This window comes from Haemaphysalis longicornis, unplaced genomic scaffold (genome assembly GCF_048455015.1).
Source record: "Haemaphysalis longicornis isolate Haplotype H1 unplaced genomic scaffold, Haemaphysalis longicornis Haplotype H1 scaffold_12, whole genome shotgun sequence".
Classification (NCBI taxonomy): domain Eukaryota; kingdom Metazoa; phylum Arthropoda; class Arachnida; order Ixodida; family Ixodidae; genus Haemaphysalis; species Haemaphysalis longicornis.
In genome coordinates this window covers 73,058,541-73,078,802 of record NW_027526225.1, presented here as the reverse complement: position 1 = coordinate 73,078,802, position 20,262 = coordinate 73,058,541, and the positions used below count along the sequence as shown (strand labels likewise).

Below are 20,262 nucleotides of genomic sequence, written 5' to 3'. Positions count from 1 at the left end.
CGCTTATATTTTCTGTTGCTTCTTGCTTCACTTTCAGAAGCCTTTCAAAGACGGAGTTTTCCTCGGGCACAAAGTGAGCCTTCAATTTCGCAACAGCCGTGTCGTAGAGAGCTTTGGTGTTCGGAAGAGTAAGAAAAATATCATGGACGGCTTCTCCGGCTAGGTGCAGCAGTAGTGCTCTTTTTCTCAGATCATCTGTGATATTAGCTGCAACGAGGTAATTTTCAAATCGTGCATGTCACCTCATCCATCTCGAGGAGACTGATGTCGGGTCCACATACGGATCGAAAGAAAGAATGGTAGGAACTTAGGCTTCCATCCCGATGGCTTGCTTGCTCTCTTTCGCTGCGTCCATCAGTAGGCTCCTTGGGCATGGCTCGTCTCGTGATCTTGTCTTCGAGTTTCAATCTTCTCTAGGCGTGCTATTTCGCAGGGTCTTCTCGGTATCCCCTCAGGGATCCCATCCTCGTCGCCAGAAATTTGTACTGTTCTTGCTTCTTATTAAAGACACTCAGTTAAACGGATACTTGGTTTATTGAAAAAACGAGATGCAAGTGTACAACCTAGCGCGAGTGCGCTTCTCTTTCCTCTACTCCTTCACCGCACGTCCCGCGGCCCCGCTCCGGCCGCCCGTGTTTGCGTTTGGGTTTCGGTTTTCAAAGCGTGAGTCCAGGGACGGTGGCGCCATCTGGTTTATCCGCCAGACACCACAAGCACATTTCAGACACTGCTAGCCTTAGGTGGGTAGAAGGAATGCTGCCTAGAGTAGCAGCAAATTTTGTTTATGTAGGATCGCTGTCCCAAAATATTTCATTGACTTGAGTTGTCAAATAGATGGGCTTCTACGGGCATTCGCCTGGGATTTGAAAATATTTCATGCCGCAAGAATTTCGTAGCCCTGGGATTTCGCTATCGTGGGGCTTGACTGTATCAACGCCTCCAGCAGAAAAACGGTTGCCCCAGCTTGAACTGCAGCCCCGTCCTTGGCTCAATCCCACCGAGACAAATGCATGCACAGGCTCGCAGAGTCGAAACGCAACAATTCACCTCCGAACACACACTTCAAATACAACTTTTTGCATGCGAGAGTGACGCATTCATTTACTATGTAGCAAGCACACGAACGGCTCAAGACGGCGGGGGGGGATTGTAATGAGCAGGCTTAAAGGGGCCACTTAGACAAAACACAAGTTTGGTTCATTCGAAAGATTACCTCGTTAGAGTCATACTGACACCACTTTTAACTCCCACTTCGCTCAAATAAGCTTAAGCTATATAGTTAGGAAAAAAGGTCATGGCCATGCGACCCACTAGCTCATTTCCCGCAACAGAACCTATGATGGCATATGCCCAGCTGTGCATATAACCGAACGACCTATTTGCACTTAAATGTAATGCATATTCATTTTACAGCAGTAAGAATTGCGGACTAAACAATGAAAGTTACGAAAATACACGTAAACACAGAAGTACCCATAGAGTTGAAGAACCGATGCGCACTGCTGGTGGTACTGGGCGCACTTTGCTTGTTTTAGCTGCACAGCACTCCGCCGCTTTGGAGTTGTCTTACACAACACTGGCCGATTGGCGTAAGCGATGTGTGCAAGCCAGGTGCAAATACGGTCAAAAACAGAACAACGGCAGAGAACGGTACGCAGCTGACTATGCTAGCGCCACCTGGAAGGACTGATGGTAGGCAAGGCTGCAGAGCGTAATGACGCACTGGAAGTTCGTTTGAATACCCGCCTTCATGACTTCATGGCAGACGTCACGAAAACACGCGATTTGGCAGGAGAATTAAAATTTTAACCAAAATTGATTAATTTATCAGTGAATACGTTAGCTGCCGGACAAGCGCTGGGGGCACTACAAAACACGAAGTCTTTCGAATAAAACCAACTTGTATTTGTCTGCATGGCCCCTCTAAGGAGTGGTGCAAAGACTGTGTGATGGCTGAGTGCCATGGTCATGCACGATGGGGATGCACATCAAATGAGCAATTGTTGCGCTCGCAAAGGCTCGCAAAGACCTGCGTCTAGCGTGGTTGATTCACAAAACCGGCAACACCCTTCAAGACGTTTCTATAATGTATAGCCAGTTTACACTTTTGTTTACATTTAACATTCCAAACAGCTTATTTGACTATTTCTCAAATAGCACTCATGCAGTAGACGTCCCCCTAATTTCCACAAGTATCTCACCTCTAGCAACTGCATCCCTTAGGCAGAAAGGCATTCGCAGATGTGTGGTCGTGCTGCTGACCGCTGTGCTGGTTCACACAGCCCAAAAAGGGCTTCCCCCACACCTCATTTTTACGCTGTACGATAAATATTCAGTTGATTTTAATGCCTTAGTATCTGTAGGAACCTCGCCGACTCTTCTCCCGCCTTTGATTGGCCTTAGATTTTTCTACTAGCGTACCAGTCAGCGAAGCGTCACATGTCTCGTACTAAGAGTCAACAAGTAAAATTTTCGTTTCTCTCTTTTTGAAGGTTAGTGGCAACCGGTCAACAAAAAAACAAGAACTTACGTCAACGACTTGACCTCTCGAAGACCGTGCTCAATGTCCCAAAACTTGACAGTTTTGTCGAAAGAACCGGACACCAGAGAGTTGCCCATGCTGTGGAGGCACCAAATCCAGCCCTGGAGGGGGAGAGGACCGGTAATTCGCTGCCGACACCCCCAGCAGTAAAGGACACCATCAAGAGAAAAAACAAAGGCAAAAAAAAAAAAAAAAAAGAAGAAGCAGGATTCAAACTCACACCGTGCGCATTGACGGCCGACTTCATAAGGCGATTCCCCTCGGGACAGCCTCCGTGAGGACTCGACTCCCAGTCACGAATATCCCACATTTTCAAGTCCCTGTCCCGAGACGCCGTGACACAAGCCGAACCGTGCTGGAAAAAAAGGTGGAGCATAAATTTCACTAACTGCCTATTTTCTAAAGACGATAGTCTTTCTTGGTCTACTTAAACACAGAAATTTTGGTCTGTGTCTGTCTGTCTGTGTCTGTGACTCGATTCAGCCACCCAGCCAAAGTGAAACAGAAACTGCGCAATAGTCTTATATACACACCGCCAAATGTAAATGTCTAAGTCCAGTGTTAATGTTCATACTTGTCAACATTGTTGAACAAGAACAAGACATTACGCAAATATGAGGCAGACAATCGATACATGAGTGATATTTGCAGTGTTACTTTGTTAATAAATTCATGGATGTTTGGTTTTCGCGATAGCAAATGAAATACTACATCAACTGCAGAAAACCGTCGCCTGCTGTTGCCCGCGCTACCTGGCGGCATTTAAAAAAATTGAACGACAACAGCAACGAAAGGTTCCACTAGATAGGTTCCACGTTCCGCTTGGAACGCTTGTGGAGTAGGGCAACGTGGTTCCATCAACGTTGGAGTAGAGTGCCTCAATTCACGCGCGTCTCCGCCATACAGCAGTGCTGGCATCGAGACACCCGACTTGGAGCAGTGGAACGCGGTAAATTTAAATTGACTTGAGCAAACCTGTATCACGTTAACTTGGGAGGAAACGAGACGGGAGAGGAACAGCATGAGAGGTGAGCGGGAAAGAGAAGAGAGGCATTTACATTGCAGGGGCGCCAGTCAACTATCGTCTTTCGTCGACATTTGGAACAAAAGGAGCAGATACGCGGCCATTTTTTTCCAGGACGCAACTCTTACATTCAAGATGAGTAGCTATTACTGTCTTCTGAGACGACCCACAGTTCTATTTCTAAAGTTTCTATTTCTAAAGCCTGATAGGGCTCACTCCCCAAGGGTGCCTCTCTGTGATTGTGGAGTCAAATGTCGCTTTAACCCCTTAAAGAAGCCATGAAGAGAAAACACAAGTTTGGTTCATTCAAAAGATTGTCTCGTTAGAATCATACTGACACCACTTTTAACGTAAACTTCGCTCAAATAAGCTACATAATTAGGAAAAACGGGAATGGTCATGCGACCCACCAGCTCATTTCCCGCAACAGAACCTGTGATGTCACATGGGCTAAGCTCTGCGATTGGCGGAGGCTGGCAGAAGCAGACGCAAATTAGGTAGAGCTTACAAACTAGACGAACGAGCGATTTGCGCTTAAATTTAGGGCACATTCTTTACAAAGCAATAAGAATGATGGGACAAACAGTGGAAGTTACGAAAGCACATGTAAACATAGAAGTACTGATGCGTTCTGCTGTTCGTACTGCGCACAGCATGCTTTGGTTTAGCTGCACAGCACTACGGGGCTTGGGGTTGTCTCAGACGACACTGGCCGATTGACGCAAGCAACGGTGTCTTACGTGACCCCATTTGTCGAGCGAGCACTGTTTCAGGGAACGAATATTTTCTCCCAGAACAAAAACAAGCCAGGTTTAAATGCGGGCAAAAACAAACCAAACGCTTGCCACGGTATGGTGGCGCCATCTAGGTTACGGAACGTAAAGAAACGCGGGAACAAACCAACACCGCTGCACAGGGTGGAGACAACCTTTGAACAGTCCCGTGCCGCCGCAATTGGGCCAACGGGCTCAACGCGTTATTCTTTTCGTTTCCCACGAGACCTAGCAACGCGAAACAAACAATAACATTCAAACTTCTTCAGTAAACCGCGTTGCGGTGATAATTTTAGCGCGGTTTTGACACAATGACTTGCTTCGGCGGCGAGCGAGCAACCGAACATGGCGGCGCCAGCGTTACATGTCTCTACCCTGTACGGCGGATGCGTGAGTGAAGGTACTCTAGGCTGCAGAGCGGTCGGTTCCCGTGATGTCACTTGGGACCATGAAAACGCACGATTGAGCGGGAAAATCAAAATTTTAACCTAAATTGTTTAATTTCTCAGTGAATAAAGCACCGTTTGTATCCGGACAAGCGCTGGGGGCACTATAAAACACGAAATCTTTCGAATAAAACCAACTTGCATTTTCTCTTCATGGCTCCTTTAAGTGCTTTGGACAAGCAGAGCTCGTCCTGCCCAAACTGTCACCAAACTGCTTTGGACGAGCAGAGCTCGTCTTAGCGGAATAGGTACTGCCCTATACTGTTCAGGACGAGAAGCGCTCGTCTACGGCTTAGATTGCGTGCCATCCACTAGATGGCAGCATTTACTCGACACGTTAGTTTTCTCCTGCGGCAAGGCGCGCTTTTTTTATGAAAAGACCCGCCAACCCATGCATAGCTGGCCCGTCAACTCGAAAAATAAGCTTTTCATTTTCGTCATCTTCATCAAGTGATGATGATTCGGATACAGATGTTTATCTTGTGTGTGGAAGTGAAGACAGCGATGACGGTGAATTGAGCAGCTCCTCCGGTGATGACGAAGACAGCGGGGAAGCAAACATCGCGAGTGCTTGCGAGTGGATCCTGTTTGATGTGGACAATCCTCCTGTGAAGCCTCCTCACTTTCCATTCTTGGCCATTCCAAGCAAGACTTTCATATTGTCATCGCCGGGTGACATTATGGAATATATTCAGCAGTTTATGGACGATGAACTTATATCATTAGTGGTAGACAAAACCAATCACAAAGCGGCTGAAAAGTTGAAATGCTCTCGTCCCAGTGATCACTCCCGCCCCAAAAAATGGGTGCCAGTGACAAAGGAAGAGATGTGGGTATTCCTTGCACTCCTGCTATTGCAAAGGTGCTTGGCCTACACAAGTGAAAAAGGTGTGGCATCTGCAACTGTTCAATTTATAAAGTTTTTAATTTTATTAGCAGCAGGTAGCTGGTTTCCTATGTATTCTTCAGAAATGAACTTTATTGTGTTGATTTGACTAACTATGTGGTACAAATATGTTTTCAACATCGACTAGCTGCTTTTTAGTACAATCAGATTCGAAATCAGCAATAAAAAAAATAGGCACTTTTGGTCAGGAAATTCTAAAAAAATAAAGCACTTAAGGGGTTAAACCAACTTTGTATCGATAATGTTGCCACAGTTCTGAGATGTGCGGAAATGGTGTGGCTAAGCCAATGTGCGACGTCAAACTAGCTCGAAGAAGCGCGTCACATAGAAGCCTTCAGCCAATCAAACTCCTCCGTCTGTTCTCTCTCAGAGAAAAATGCATAACTGTCAGGAACAAAACCGACAAGCTTGTGTATGGCAAAAGCAACAACACAAAGTGTGCCTTTTGGTGGGGCTTGTGGCATCTTTCGCCCTATTTCACGCCAAACCAGCTCCTACTCTGCGCAGTTTCAGAGAGGTTGAATGCAGTGGGAACTAATCTTTGAGCAGGGGGGAAGGGGGTGGTCGGGAAAGCTGGCCTTGGTTTTGAAGCCAACGACAAAGCTGACGGCTTGGTGGGACACAAAAAAAAGCAAGATAAGCTAGGGCGTAGAAACCACCACACGAGCATCCGGGCTGTCAGCGACTGACAAGCAAGCTCGTTGCCAGTACGTGTGCTGTTCCGTCAGCGTGATAAAATGAGATCAAAATTAAAGTATGTTCCACGCGTTGTGGGCCACTTGTACTTCTGCCAGAGTATTCTGATTAGTAAAGGAAGCGAACTGCGTAATAATGTTAAACCAAAAATTTGGTGTCACTACCCCTTCAAAGAATGGTCCAGCTAAATGGCTCACCATTGGGGCCTCATCAAGCCCTGTATAAAAATCCGGGCATTTTTTCCCCTTCCACCCACTACCAATAGCATCCAAAAAATAGTGTAAAAAATACTCAGCACTCAAAAGTGCCTCACCCATACCAAGGGCCAACAGTAATATATTGAGAACACAGCAGAAGAACGGAAAAACTAAAATCTAAGCTAAACTAAACTAAACGGAGCTAAACGGAAACCCCCTGGCAATGTCACTTAAATTTTCGACAAATCGTGCAATGAGAACCCAGCCGGCCAGGTTTTAAAAAATCCTAAGCCAACACAATCCCAAGTTTATAAAGTTCAAGACTGAGGCAGATGTACGTACATTCACCAGCAATATTGAGTTCATGATTCCAATGTGTGGTGCGGTGATGCGAATGGGCTTCATCTCGTTTTCCCAGTCGGTCCACAGCTTGAAGTGCCGCTCCCTTTCGACACAGGCACATTTCCAGTCAAATTCATCCGCTGGGAAAAAGCAAGGCAACTAGGTCAGAGCTACAAGAAAAACCGAAAAAAGAAAAAAAAAAAACTAATGCCATAACGCTCTCTTTGATCAATGCTCCGTAAACTGATGCTCTTCAGGTCCGGGAAGTTGCTAACCTTCAAGGTGGTGGGTTTTCTTGAGTTTCAGGAAAGAAATCTTTAAAGGAGGATACATGAGGACAAAGTACAGGTCTGGTTAATTAATTAAAAAGACGACTTTCTCCCGATAACAATTATAACACTCTTATCATGAACTTCAAACAAATGCCCAGGATGCTAATTAAAGAAGACAGATGAAGCCTGGCCACTCTCTGGCGAGCTCTCCACGACATCACAGAATCTTCTTTGTGCGACTGACGGCCTCTGACGAAAGCCGCAGCCACAAGAAAGATGATTGACCAACTAGAGTGGGGCCTCTCGTTCCATTTGATCGTATCACCTCAATGCTAACATGTAGTTCACATACTGATAACCATGTTTTTAGTCTTTATTTCTTATGGGTTACCACTGCCGGTGTTACGTGTAGCACACCACTTAAAATTTCAATATTACGGATCTAAGTGAGTCACCAACGACCAGTTTTTTGAGATAAACAAGCTTGTGGTTTGTCTTCGCAGATTGAGGCTTAATCATATAAGACATTAAATGTAGTAATCAGAGGAAATCTCGAAATAGTAGTGACAGTAACAACAGAGGACTGCTGCTCAACAAAACTCCCGTACCTTTAGGCAAATTTTTTTTTCGTGCAATAGCATTTATTCCCCTAAGCCTAATTTATATATCTGAAACTGGAAATTTTAGGCATTAATCACAAGCACAATGGAGGAGGTCCGTCCCACTGCACATCATACACACCTCCACATGTGCACACACACTCAATGCACCACCAACTATACAGACCCTGAATAGAGGTGGGAGCACTGTCGCATTACTTTTTCGGATAAATGTCTGAAAGCATGTGGTCCACATTTAGAGTTTTTTTTTTTTTTCAAGCAATTTGTACGCATTTTTCTCTCAGCAATTTGGTGACACCACCTGCCAAAGCATAAAAAAATTCAAACTGGGGTTTTATGTGCCCTACACCTTGGCTGTGAGGGAAGCTGTCATGGATGGGTCCAAAATAATATAAATTACCTGGGGACATTTAAGTGAAACCATGGAAAGATACAGTCAACAGCTAGATTTCAGCACTTGACGTATTTTGAATGTGAGTGAAAACTTTTGCATTCCAAGTGTTGCAAAAATTAAGACTACCGTACTCTTTTTTTTTTTTTGCTGATGTGTTGATTGATTGACTGTAGAGTTTAATGCGTCGACGCAACGCAGGCGATGAGGCGCGCCGTGGTGAAGGGCTCCGGAGTAATTTTGACCGCCTGGGGATCTTTCGCCAGGTGGTCAAAATTACTCCGGAGCCCTCCACTATGACGCACCTGCCTGTGTTAAAACTGCAGGTGTCCACATGTAAACCGTACCTATACGTACCAACAAGTCAAAAAGGTAAGACAGCAGGGCTAGGCATTCTGAGTAGAGCACTGTTTGAGAATTTCCAGGTGAGCTTAAAGCTGGTGTCTGGCCGTACCACTAAAATTTGTCCAAAATGAAGCGTGAAATCAAATTATCCATAATCGAAACGGCTTTACACCATAACAGTGCGCCTAAGGTTGAGGGGGGGGACATGGCTCTTCAAACTATTTCTTTTAATTTTCAAGTAAACTCTGTGAAACTTGTCAGCCTTGCTGCGTTTTCCTCACTGATTTCAAGTATAGCATTATTTTTTCAGTTGGTCAATTAGTTCCCAAGATAATTAGAGGTAATTAACCATTTCTGGAGGAACAATAGACAAAACTGTGTTGGTCATAAAGCTATAATCTTCACATTTTCCTACACTATGAATCCTGGTGAGTGCAATAAGAGAATCAGATTTTTGATGCATCGCTTGGAACTAATTTTACAGCTCAGTCAACTTCAGTGCTTAAAATAGGCACTGAAAATGGTTCCTTGCCCCTGGTGCCACCAAGGTTTAATGAACTGCAAAATTAGTTCCAAGCGATGCATAAAAAGACTGATAGTCTTATTGCACTCACCAGGGTTCATAGTGTAGGAAAATGCAAAGATTACAGTTTTATGACCAACACAGTTTTGTCTCATGTTCCTTTGAACCAAATGTCATTTGACTCAAATGGGGTGCTTCGAATGTCATTCAGAATCCGCCGTGCTACACTACAATTTCGATGGCATTTGAAGGCTTTCACGACTGCTTGCCGTGCTGTAGTGGCGCTGTTGTTGCGCCGTTCCGTTTTCATACACTAATACAACAATCAAACTTAGGAGCAGTCCGAGGCAGTAAAATGATATCAATTAGAAGAGACAGCAGTTTTGACTCTAACGCGGTGGCTGTTTGCGTTGTTTTTTTTTTTTTTTGCAACTGACCCACTGGTTTTGAGAGTATGAAAATTAAATACGTTGATTTCGTATTTTAAGTAAATAAACAGTGAACAAAGTTCCACAAAAAACAATATTTTGTTTGTTTTACGTACGGAAGTATTATATTTTTTATTGCCGATCAAAGACGCTGCATCCGAGAGTGCTGGAAATGGCATTTGAAATCTTAAATGTCTCTCTCGGTGCTCATTTGGCTCAAATGTCATTTGGGCCAAATGGCATTTGAAAACCTAGTGTAGCAGCACAACTTGGCATTTGAGTCAAATGACATTTGGTTCAAATGACATTTGGACGCTAGTGTAGCAGGGGTATTAATCGCCTTGTGGTGTTGATGCCAATTTTGACCTGCAGAAATGTGTCTCCCTTGGCAGCCTCAGCTCCGTCTTAATTTTTAGAAGACATTCCAAGTGTTTTTATATCTTTTTCGCACAATATTTGATACCTTCGTCGTGATCTTTATGAGTGAAGCGTCATATTAGCCCTCATTCACACAGCCGTCACCTTCTCCGTCACGGCATCGTCACGTCAAGAAACCGCGACGGAGACGTAAACGAGTAGCGTTCGTACTGAAGCTCTCCATCAGATTACAGGGTCGTCTGCCTAGTGATCAGTTTAGCCCAGAATTGAGCGTTTTTAATCGGAAAAGTAAAGAAAAAGTTTGTGCTCACTTTTTGCTAAATTTAGCCGTAAAAATTTGTTTTCTGATTAACTGGTTTAGTGCAAGGCATGGTCCCGTCACGTTGACGTGACGGAATTGTAGAGCTCGGCCTCCCGTCACCGTCGCACCGTTTTCGGCAAGAAATCGGTCGAAAAACGGGGCCCATGATGGAAGACGGTAACGTGACGGTGACGTGACGGGGTGAAAAACGGCTGTGGGAATGAGGGCTTACACTGCATGTCGTCATAGCTATACGTGCATCACGTTGCTGATTGCTTACGTTGTGCCATCGCCACCTGTATTTTTACAATGCCAAACGCAACAGCCCGGACCGGCCAACCAAGCCCTCTCCTTCTACTTTGGCCACTATCCCCCAATCGGTAGCCGTCCCAGTGCTTCAATCATGTGACCAGTTCAGCTTGGGGCGACGCGTGGTGGAGAGCGGCAGCGTTTTCAAAACATGCTCCGCCGCGGCTCTGAGCTTTCTAGCGCCAGCGCGAGCGCCATGCATTTCTTTGACAATTTCAAACCTCTCAAACATCGGTTGCCATGGCAAAAAGGCACAAACCGCTCTCGAAGTCAGTTACAGTTGCGTGATCCCGGTTCGGCTAGGGGCCCCACCTCGCGACATGTGGGCACTGCAGGCGTACACTCCCATTGGGAAGTGCGCGATGCGTTTGGCATTGTAAAAATACAGGAGGCGATGGTTGTGCTTACGCAAAAAACATGGCTTAATTTTTGCAGTCGAGAATAGGGCCCCTAAATGTGCATAACACTTCACAAGGTTGTATTATATTAGTACGGCTATGTAGACTGCTTAAGTATCGCCGCTTGAAGGAGGCGGCATTTGCTTTCGCTTGCGCCGCGTCTTTTTCTCTTTCGCTACGAATAGTCACCTGGCGGCAAGGGGAGCGGTTTGGGCCAGTCCAGGGCGTGCTTGGTCTTCCAAAAGGCGGAGTCGCCCAGAACAAGCGCGAACTGCGTGCACACTTTCCCGACCACCTCGATGACGAACCGTGCGTCCAGGAACGAGAAGATCTTGAAGAGAATTTCGTTCGGCAGCTCCTCGAACGAGGCTTCCGCCCGCCGGGAAGACATTTCCTTCTCAAACACGTATCTGAAAGCGAAGATGCAATTTCCTCGAGGAGAATTCCACAGTAGAAAGAAGAAAAAAAAACGCGACATACCTTGCTCTTTTTGCGTTAGTAGAAAGGGGCCTTGTGGTTTATATTTCTGAAGGCACTTCTAAATGCACTTTCCTGAATGCATCCGAGTTAGAGCAGATCGGCGATGTATGTAAAACCTTAAGCCAGGTAAACAATTCAAGGACTCCGAGAGCCGGCCGTTCCAAACACAGCGGAACCGGCCCTCCAGTTTCGGTGCTCAAATTTAGGGGGTATGCAGAAGTTTAAAAAGAAGCTCGCGTTTCAGGGGTATCAGAGCGTGAAGCGCACCACCAAGCGAAGTCGCCTCGAATGCAACCCACACACGTTGCGAAAACAAACGACTGCATACCTGGCTGGGGCCGACGATTTGATTTCGAGCGCGAAACGCACGCGACAACGCCGTCACATACTCGGGAACGGTGGAAATGATCAATTACTCCAAAACGACATGCAGTAACGCATTAGCTGTTCACTGCAAGGGAGGCAGCAGCTGTTTTGGACAACCGTGGCCTCCGAGAAAACGGCGCCCCAGCTGATCGCGGAGGCCAGGGAACAACAAAACAAGTTCAAACAGCTGATGAGGGCGCTGGCTGGTGTCCCTATTCGCACGTCCCGTGTGAACAATTTTTAGTTAGCACATCATGTGCGAACAATTTTTATTCTACAACGGTTACAGTGTTTTAAACAGTAAATGAAGAAATAAATAAAGAAGCAAAGAAGGGAAAATTACTGTAGTTCGCACGCACAAGTTAAAACCACCATAGAGTTTATTAAAACCACCACTTGCATCTTACGGCGTGAGGCACAGATGCACAGACAGCATATGGTACATGGATGTGTCCTACACATCACCACCCCCCTACCCGCAGAAGGGGACGACGACGATATCTGGACATTATAACAGACTCCCAAGCCGCCTGCCGTGCATATATCCTTCTGGACTCCTCTCCACCCAAGCAAACATCATTCTTAGACCCTTCGATTCATACAATTTCTTCCCCTGGCCATGCTTTCCTATCTGGAAATGAGCACGCACACGCGCTCTCCCGAGAAATGACCCACCGGGCGACAGAGGAAGCGGACAGACAGATCCAGGGGGACTCCAAGAGAGAGAGAACTTTATTATTTGTAGTAAATTTAGTCGGGGTGGCCGCAGGCTCCAGCCTGGCGGCGACTAGCGTGACCCTGTCCACGATAGAGAGTTGTGTCATGTCCCTAGGTCAGACTAGAATGTACTAGAAGAGTTTCTTCTAGTACACTCTAGACTCTCAGATCTACCCAGCGACCCCTACCACTGCTTATAGGAAAAGGGTCATTAGGTCATTAGAGGGAAAGGGCAGCCCGCATGGAGTGGGGTTAGCTGAGCCACAGGCAGGACAGCTGGGGGAGGGGTAAAGGGAGGGGTGAATGTGGTGAAGTACTGCTCAGAAAGGGAGAGTGTGAGTCTGGAGGAGTCGCCACTGATCGAGGCTGCTCTTCGACAAACAAATGAGTTCAATAAATGTTTTCACCCTTACTACCACCTACATGTTGGTTGGTTGGAACCAAGAAATCATTGGCGCGAACCCATTCTGGGGGATTGGCCAAGTCAGGCTGGGTGTCATCGTGAAAACAGGTTACGAATAAAAAACTAAGGGAAAATAGCACTGCGAAAATTGTGGTGAAAGTGATGTTAGCAATTTTAAACTTATTATAAACTACTGATCATAAACTATTGATCTATCAGAACGTCTGCCACCTGTGGAAGCACGTCACATCAACTTCGAAAACCCATTAAACCATGCAACTACCACCTTTCGTGCTTGTCTTTGAAAGCAAGACATTTTGCAGAACGTCGTCTGAATTTATCATTTCGAGGAGGATCTACAACCTCTCCCTCTGCCCACAACCTCATACCGGGCACACAATAAAGTTGTTCTCTCTCTCTAGCTCCCAGCGAAAACATTTGTCAAAACAAGAACCGAAACCGAAATCGATGGATGTTTCGCTGAGAGTGAGGGCGCTGTCGTGTGAAATTCAAAATGGCCGCACTGGCGGTGAGCCGTGTCGTGCTACCATCGTCGAAAATTTGCTCCTGTTTCTTACGGGCCGCACTGAGTTCGCCGAGAAGACTTTTTTCGATACAAGTCGGTATAAATGATGCGTCTAAGCAAGACGTAGCGACTACTGAAAAAGATACGACGGATCACTTCGAGGGTTCCGACCCCAGTACGCTCGCCGAGGTGACACAAAACATGACGGTCTACGATGATTTCGTGACGCCGGAAGAAGAGTCAACATTGCTGGGAGAAATCGAGCCACAGTTCAAGAGGTTGCGATATGAGAGCAGTCACTGGGATGATGTTAGTAGGAGCGACGCCGTCGCTTTCCCACCCGCTCGTTGTCTTATTTCTGTCGAGTGATTTAAGGGCGAGCGATACCAAAGTAGTTTCGGTTTGGCAAAACACAGCGAAGTGCTGCTCGGGTAGTTCCCCGATAACACAGGACGTTTCGTTAATGCAGCACCGATTATAATTAGCTCTATAGACGTAAGAAACATGTTAGCGGAAGTGCTTGCTTGTCATGGTCAGGTTGATTGATTAATCAATCAAGCTGTACAATGTTTCTGTTTGCTTGTTTGTTGCAGGCGATTCATGGGTATCGGGAGATCGAGCGCCAGAGTTGGTCACCTCAGTGTGAGGCGATATTAAGTCGAATTAGGACCCTAGCGTTCCCGCCACACGTGAACCAAATACAGCACGTCCAATGCCTCGATCTACTCGAGGAAGGTCACATAAAACCGCACGTGGACAGCGTTCGGGTGAGTTTCATACGTCGATGGTGGTACAGTTTGTTAGCATTTTGGAGGTATAATCAGGCGTGAACTAACCTGTTGCTTATTTTTGAAGAAACACTCGAAATCAAAATGAAGCTTGGCGTTTAACACACTTACGCTAGACTAGCCATGGCAAATATATTCAATTTAAAGTGCTTACGTTTGGCTTTGCACTATCTGGGCTGCTTCGTCTACTAATTAAACCGCGTAAATTTGCTGTAAATTGTGTAAAAAATGGAGCATGATGATTTTGCGTAGTTTCGTTTTACACTTGCTAATACGGTTGAAGTGAAAGTGAGTGTGAGTGAAAAACTGAACGTGACGATAAAAAGAAAATTACTAAAATTCCCACTAAAAAATTTTCAAACTTGTTACTGAATGCATTTAAGTCAGCCGTGCTAACTATTTCTTTAGTGAGAAGAGTTTTCGAACTCCATAACTTTCTAAAACAAATTAGGGAAGAGGTAGTACCACCAGTATTAAACGCTCCTGCTAGATTTGGGGTGCCATCTTAAGAAGTTAAAAAAAATTTTGTCGTTGCAGTTGAAATTCAAAGAAAAAGCACTTAAAAGAAACACGTGTATAGACTAAGCTGAGACCAGAAAAAAAAAAAGCCCTTGTTCAGGTATGAATTGCTTTAGCAACAAAGTTGGTAGTTGAATTTAGTGAATTGAGATTCATTCATTCATTCATTGTCACAGTTTCAAGTGGTCAGATTGTTAAGACCAGCTCAAATGATATTTTTTTTTTGGCAATACAAAGCCTGCATTAACACAAGCACCTTTCGTAACCAAGAGGGAACGAAGAAATTTCCACCTCTGAGGGTGGATTAGAGAGCTTTTTTCAACACCCTCTGCCTAAAATAAGTCTCCTAATATCATCATAATTATTTGGAGATCGTGTGATAAACAAACAGTTTTAGACAAGTGGGTAAGGTCAAATGTTGGAATTTTGTGATGTATCTGTCCAAACATGTTTGAGCGAAATGAGTCTCGCACTCAACAGAGGTCATCTAAAAGAGGTTTTAGGAAGAACCTTTGTGTAGTCTTTTGTGAATTTCACTCAACCTGTCATATTTTTCAGTTCTGTGGGGACACCATTGCAGGCTTGTCTCTGCTGTCATGCAGCATCATGAAACTTGTCCTTGAAAAGAAGCCTGAGAAGTGGGTCAAGATATTCTTGAGGAGGCGATCGCTGTATATAATGAGGTACTGTGCACCACCATCACTTTGAACGCTTAGTGATAGGTAACTTCTTTTGTCGAGCATTCTTGTCCCAGGCTCAGTCATTTGACTTCTTAGCTTGACTTGGAACGCAAAGTTTTGGCAGTAGTTGAGGCTTAGCATAGTTTCAGTTACCGTATTTTCGCGCGTGTAACCCGCACGAAAAATGCGAAAATTTCAGTGGCAAAGTAGGGGTGCGGAAAATAAGCGAGGGTTTTTCCTTTAGCGCAGCTTCATGGCAATGCGCGTTGTGCCGCGAAGCTCCTACGCAGTAACACTGACTAAGCCTTCCATGGCAGCGATTGTGCAAAACATACATGGACAAGGAAGAAAAAAATAAGGACAAGCGCACTCTAGCAACTGAATTTTATTAGTGAATTGTGACTTTCACCTTGCATTCAGTGTATCCTACTTGCTGAATACACGCTTTTTCTGTCTACATAGTGCGTGATGTGTTGCTTGAGCAGTAGCTTTGGTGCAGCTTTTCCCGTATCAATTGTGCGGGATATATGCGAGGATTTTTTTTTTCTTTTCTGGCGGGCTAAAATTGGAGGTGCGGATTATATGCAGGGGGGGGGGTTTAAGTGCGAAAATACGGTACCATCAGTTTTTAAAGTTGTTGCACTGGGAACTTTTTGTGAAGTGAAAGTTAGATGAGGTGGCAAATCTGCAAGTATAGTAAGCGACGACATGGGAGATGTAGCGTGTGAGAAGGGCACTGATTTTTAGTTCAAGGTTTGTTTGGAGAAAGCACAAGCAGCTACATATCATGTGCCACCAGTATTGGCAAGGGAAGGTAAGCTTTGGGGGCAGCAGAGCTGTTGATTTTTGTGTCGAAAGCTTTTAAAATTGTGCGGACAAATGTGTTGAAAGCATCTAAAATACACTGACTCTAATAAGATAGTGCTCTACTACTATTAGGTGGGAATTCACACATCTGCTCATTCTTCTAGTCCAGTGCATGAACTTATATGGGAAAAGAACTCGGAGGATAGAACATGACATGGTTGCTCGTTAACTGACCTGATGTTTGTTGGTTGGGCCATAATTAATGGGTCGTATACTTCCTTTGAAAGGGACCATGAAGACAAAATACAAGTTAAGTTCTTTTTTTTTTCGAAAGATTTCATGTTTTATAGTGCCCCCTCCGGCAACAAATGATGCCGTCTTCACTGAGAAATTAATCGATTTAGGTTAAAATTTTGAACCTCCCGCCAAATCGTGTGTTTGTGTCAATAACGGTGCGTATTAAAACGAAGCTCCACTGCCCCATTCGGCTCTGCAGCATTGCTTGCCGTTAGTCCCCCCAGATGGTGCTACGATTCTCAGCCACGAACCGTTGGCCGCCGTTACTTTGTTTTTGACTGTATTTGCACCTGACTTGTTTGTGTTACGGTAGAAAGTAATCATTTTGTGAAACATGGGGTATGCTCGACAAATAGGGTCACGTAAGACATCACTTACACCAATCGGCCAGTGTCGTGTTAAACAACTTCAAAGCGGCGGACTGCTGTGCAGCTAAAACAAGCATATTGCACCCAGCACCAACAGCAGTGTGTATCGGTACTTCTATCCTTAAGTGTATTTTTGTAACTTTCGTTGTTTACTCCACTATTTTTACTGCTGTAAAATGAATATGCCTTACATTTAGGGGTAAATACTCGTTCGGCAAGCTTATAAGCCCTGCCTAATTTGCGTTTGCTTTTTTGCCAACCTCAGCGAATCGCACAGCTGGGCACATATGTCGTCATAGGTTCTTTTGCGGGAAATGAGCTAGTGGGTCACAAAGTCATTCCTTTTTTCCTTATTATATAGCTTATTTGCAGGAAGTGTGCGTTAAAAGTGGTGTCAGTATGATTCTAATGAGGGAACCTTTCGAGTGAACCAAAGTTGTGTTTTATCTGCATGGCCCTTTTATTAAAGAACTTACAAAACAGCGCAAATGACGAGGACTAAGAAAGAAGTCCTCGTCATTTGCGCTGTTTTGTAAGTTCAGAATGAACCAACAAGGCCCCACTCGAAACGCTAATTCAGCCTTTAAAGAAGCCGCGAGATCGTCTGTGTGCCTGTTTTGCCGGCCTTTTTTCCTACTGTCATTTCGGGCATTGTTTCTCCACCCTAGCACTATCTGTTTGTAATGTTGTTGTTTTTTTTTGCGTGACAAGTGCATCGACAGCGTTCTCTAGGCAGTTGAAACTCTTTATAATGAACATTGATACAGCAAATAATCGGTAATAGCGAACTAAATGTGAACTTTGGTTGGTCACGCTTCATTTCAATGACCCTTTGCTTTTATAACGAAAGTGAAACTGCAAGACGTGCGCACTACCGGATATAACGAAGGGATATTTGACCAGTAGGCTGAGAAGCTGCTTGGAAAAGCTCTGGGCGTCCAAAACTGCTGAAGTAGAAAAGTCCGCTTTGTTCATGGACATTGTGAAAAACTTCATCCTGCTTAGTGCTGTGAATAGCCACCAGACAAAGATCACGTCCTTCCTCGAAAAAACAACAATGCAGGCCTGTTTCGTCAAAGGAACTTTGTTCTGTTGTTAATTCCTGTTTTACGTTCTCGTTCATTGAGCTTGAAATGCCACAAGGAGAAAGATAAGTGTTACCTCGTTTATAGTAGGTGAGAAGATTAAAATGATCCGTTTTTGTATCAAGGATCTTTGCAGGAGCCCGATTACCGACTGGTTTGAACCGATTTTTAGCTCTACTGGTACAACGAATATCGGATATAACAAACTAGATTACTGTCTCGTTACTACTTTGAGGGTCGACTGTAATTATGTTTCGTCATGAAACAACGTACGCCTGGTTGCGTGCAAAGCTAGTCAATCTGTGTGCATGCTTGTACGTGCATTGTGGCATCCATACAGTCATTGCGGTTAACTCATTGTCTTCTTTTTCCTCTGCATGCTTTATTACTGACAGGGGTGCAGCGAGGTACGACTACACGCACGAGATACTGGCCAACGAGCACTCGTTCTTCAAAGAGTCTCCGGTGCACAAGACGAGAAGAATATCCGTCATGTGCCGAAACGAGCCCAGCTGACAGTTTTGAGCGTAGATGCGTAGCGTTGAATAAACTTGGATTTCAGAATTGCTAAAGTGGAAGCTTTTTCTTGGTTATTTTGCAGCGTGCAAAAAGATGCGTGATTTGTGTTTGAGAAAAATGCGGGATATCGCTGTGTACATCGGTGACGGCTACTGAAGTGGAAAAAAAAAATCCCGGGCCATCTCCACTAACGTGAAACCTGTGTAGGGGTGAAGCAAGCAGTGTATAAGCGGATTCTTGGGGCCTTGGCGTTTTTGTCAATGGAGAAGAAACCGTTGGAGGTTACGGCTATAGAGATTTGCTGTAAAAGTCTCTGGTCTTTGAAGCACGAAGCTCTCTAGCGCGAGGCGTAAACGAGTGTCCCGGTGTTTTTTTAGTACGTGTTACGTTGTAGCACAAGGCGTAAAAAAGTTTTCCAGTGTTTTAGTACTGTGACTACATGTGACGAACAATGATTACGACGACGACAACAGGAGACGCCAACAGCCCCAGCCTCTAAAGGGCTTCACCCCTAAAACCTCTTAACCCCACCACTACCCCAGCAGATGTGCAAGCGATGTGTGCTGTAAAATGGTGCATGACGTTTCACCGCACAAATATTTTTTTTAAGTGGTCCAGGTGGAATTGGAGTGTACTGTCGTGTGTCACAGCAAGAGGCTGGAACAGCGATTGCCAAATGAAATCACGAGAAATTTCAGTTTCGTATTATGTAAAGCATGACTGATTGTTCATAATTTAACGCAGTAAAGAGGTGCGCACGAAATGACGCAAAGAGAGGAGGCTTGACCAGTGCTTACGTCTTCATGTAGTTTCTGTTTGCACGTTTTCGCCGTGTTAAATCATGAAGCGAGTAAAGCCCATCAACACGTACTTGTAAGCCAATTCTTCAGCAGATCGCCACTCTCTCGCCTCTGCCGCCTGCACTAATGCAAAGCTTGGTTCTGCCTCAAGGCATGCCATTTAGTCTGGCTTCTCTGCACGTGCATCGCCAAGTTGGCTGTTGTGCATAACGCCAAAGCATCGAGAAAAAGCCCACTTACACAATGCATGAAACCGGGCGCATGTGCGTGCTACACCTTTGGCTAGTGAGACAGAAATGCCTTTCGAGAGGCCAAAAGAACTAGCCTTTGATGACTCGCTCACTCTGGTAACTGGTAGGAAATAGGAAATATAAACTTTCGAGTTTCGGGCTGTTGTGACGTAATTGGGCAGGAGTGGTATAACATAGACCAGCACTAAAAACATAGTATCAGTGCATTAACTGCATTTTGGCATTCAAGTGATTTGGACAAAGCGAAAGGCCCCATTATGTTATTAATTGCGCTCACATTGGAGTCGAGAACAGAGATGTCATTAATCGCACTCACGTTGAAGTTGCATTACTTTGCGTTCGATGAGGTAGAGTTTGGAACGTACAACGCACGTCATATGCTTAGCATAAACAAGTACTGCCATCCCACAGAGCCAGACGTAACCAGTGATGGCGCACTCACATGGTTGCCTGCATGCGCGCCTCGCCAGTGAATTCAACCTATAGCATGCAACCCGCATTAATAAAGTGAAATGCCGTTATACATACATTTGCTCAACGTTGATTTCACGGTTACTTACACCCTCTCCCCGACCACTTTTCAATGATCACACACCTACTTCACGGCTCTGTGGGAGCGTTACGAAAGAAGACACCCCTTAATGGAGTGAATGTGTGAACATCAGTGCGTCGTGCTGAGGCAAACTTTTATCAAGTAAAAGGGGCCCGTGGCCTCTAATTTTTTGTGGAAAGGGCAATAACTGCCGGAAAAAAGCCAGATGTGT

At 45.0% G+C, this 20,262-nt stretch overlaps 2 protein-coding genes across 3 annotated transcripts in view; one reads left to right on the top strand and one right to left on the bottom strand.

The window, feature by feature from the left end:
• Nucleotides 1–11,882, bottom strand: part of LOC144162807 (F-box/WD repeat-containing protein 9-like) — a 33,265-nt gene extending 21,383 nt beyond the window's left edge. Inside the window, exons 1-5 of one of the 2 annotated variants that reach the window (XM_077693470.1) lie at nt 11,701–11,882; nt 11,082–11,302; nt 6,928–7,067; nt 2,763–2,897; nt 2,531–2,643 (exon numbers count right to left, since the gene is read on the bottom strand). In XM_077693470.1, the coding sequence (XP_077549596.1) occupies nt 2,531–2,643; nt 2,763–2,897; nt 6,928–7,067; nt 11,082–11,283 (590 nt within the window). In that variant the 5' untranslated portion in view covers nt 11,284–11,302; nt 11,701–11,882. Of the gene's footprint in view, nt 1–2,530; nt 2,644–2,762; nt 2,898–6,927; nt 7,068–11,081; nt 11,303–11,372; nt 11,630–11,700 lie in introns of those variants that run through there. The other variant, XM_077693471.1, reaches the window with a different exon arrangement.
• Nucleotides 11,883–13,372: 1,490 nt separating this feature from the next.
• LOC144162809 (alpha-ketoglutarate-dependent dioxygenase alkB homolog 7, mitochondrial) lies at nt 13,373–18,500 on the top strand. The gene is made up of 4 exons (XM_077693472.1): nt 13,373–13,693; nt 13,978–14,151; nt 15,250–15,374; nt 18,324–18,500. The coding sequence occupies exons 1-4, from the start codon at nt 13,373–13,375 to the stop codon at nt 18,442–18,444; spliced, it is 741 nt and encodes a 246-aa protein (XP_077549598.1). The 3' UTR covers nt 18,445–18,500.
• The last annotated feature ends 1,762 nt before the right edge of the window (nt 18,501–20,262 follow it).

Coding starts and splice junctions, on each gene's coding strand:
- LOC144162809 (XM_077693472.1), top strand. CDS start 13,373: ATGGCCGCACTGGCGGTGAGCCGTGTCGTGCTACCATCGTCGAAAATT. Junction 13,694..13,977: donor AGAGCAGTCACTGGGATGAT/GTTAGTAGGAGC, acceptor TGTTTGTTGCAG/GCGATTCATGGGTATCGGGA. Junction 14,152..15,249: donor CGCACGTGGACAGCGTTCGG/GTGAGTTTCATA, acceptor CATATTTTTCAG/TTCTGTGGGGACACCATTGC.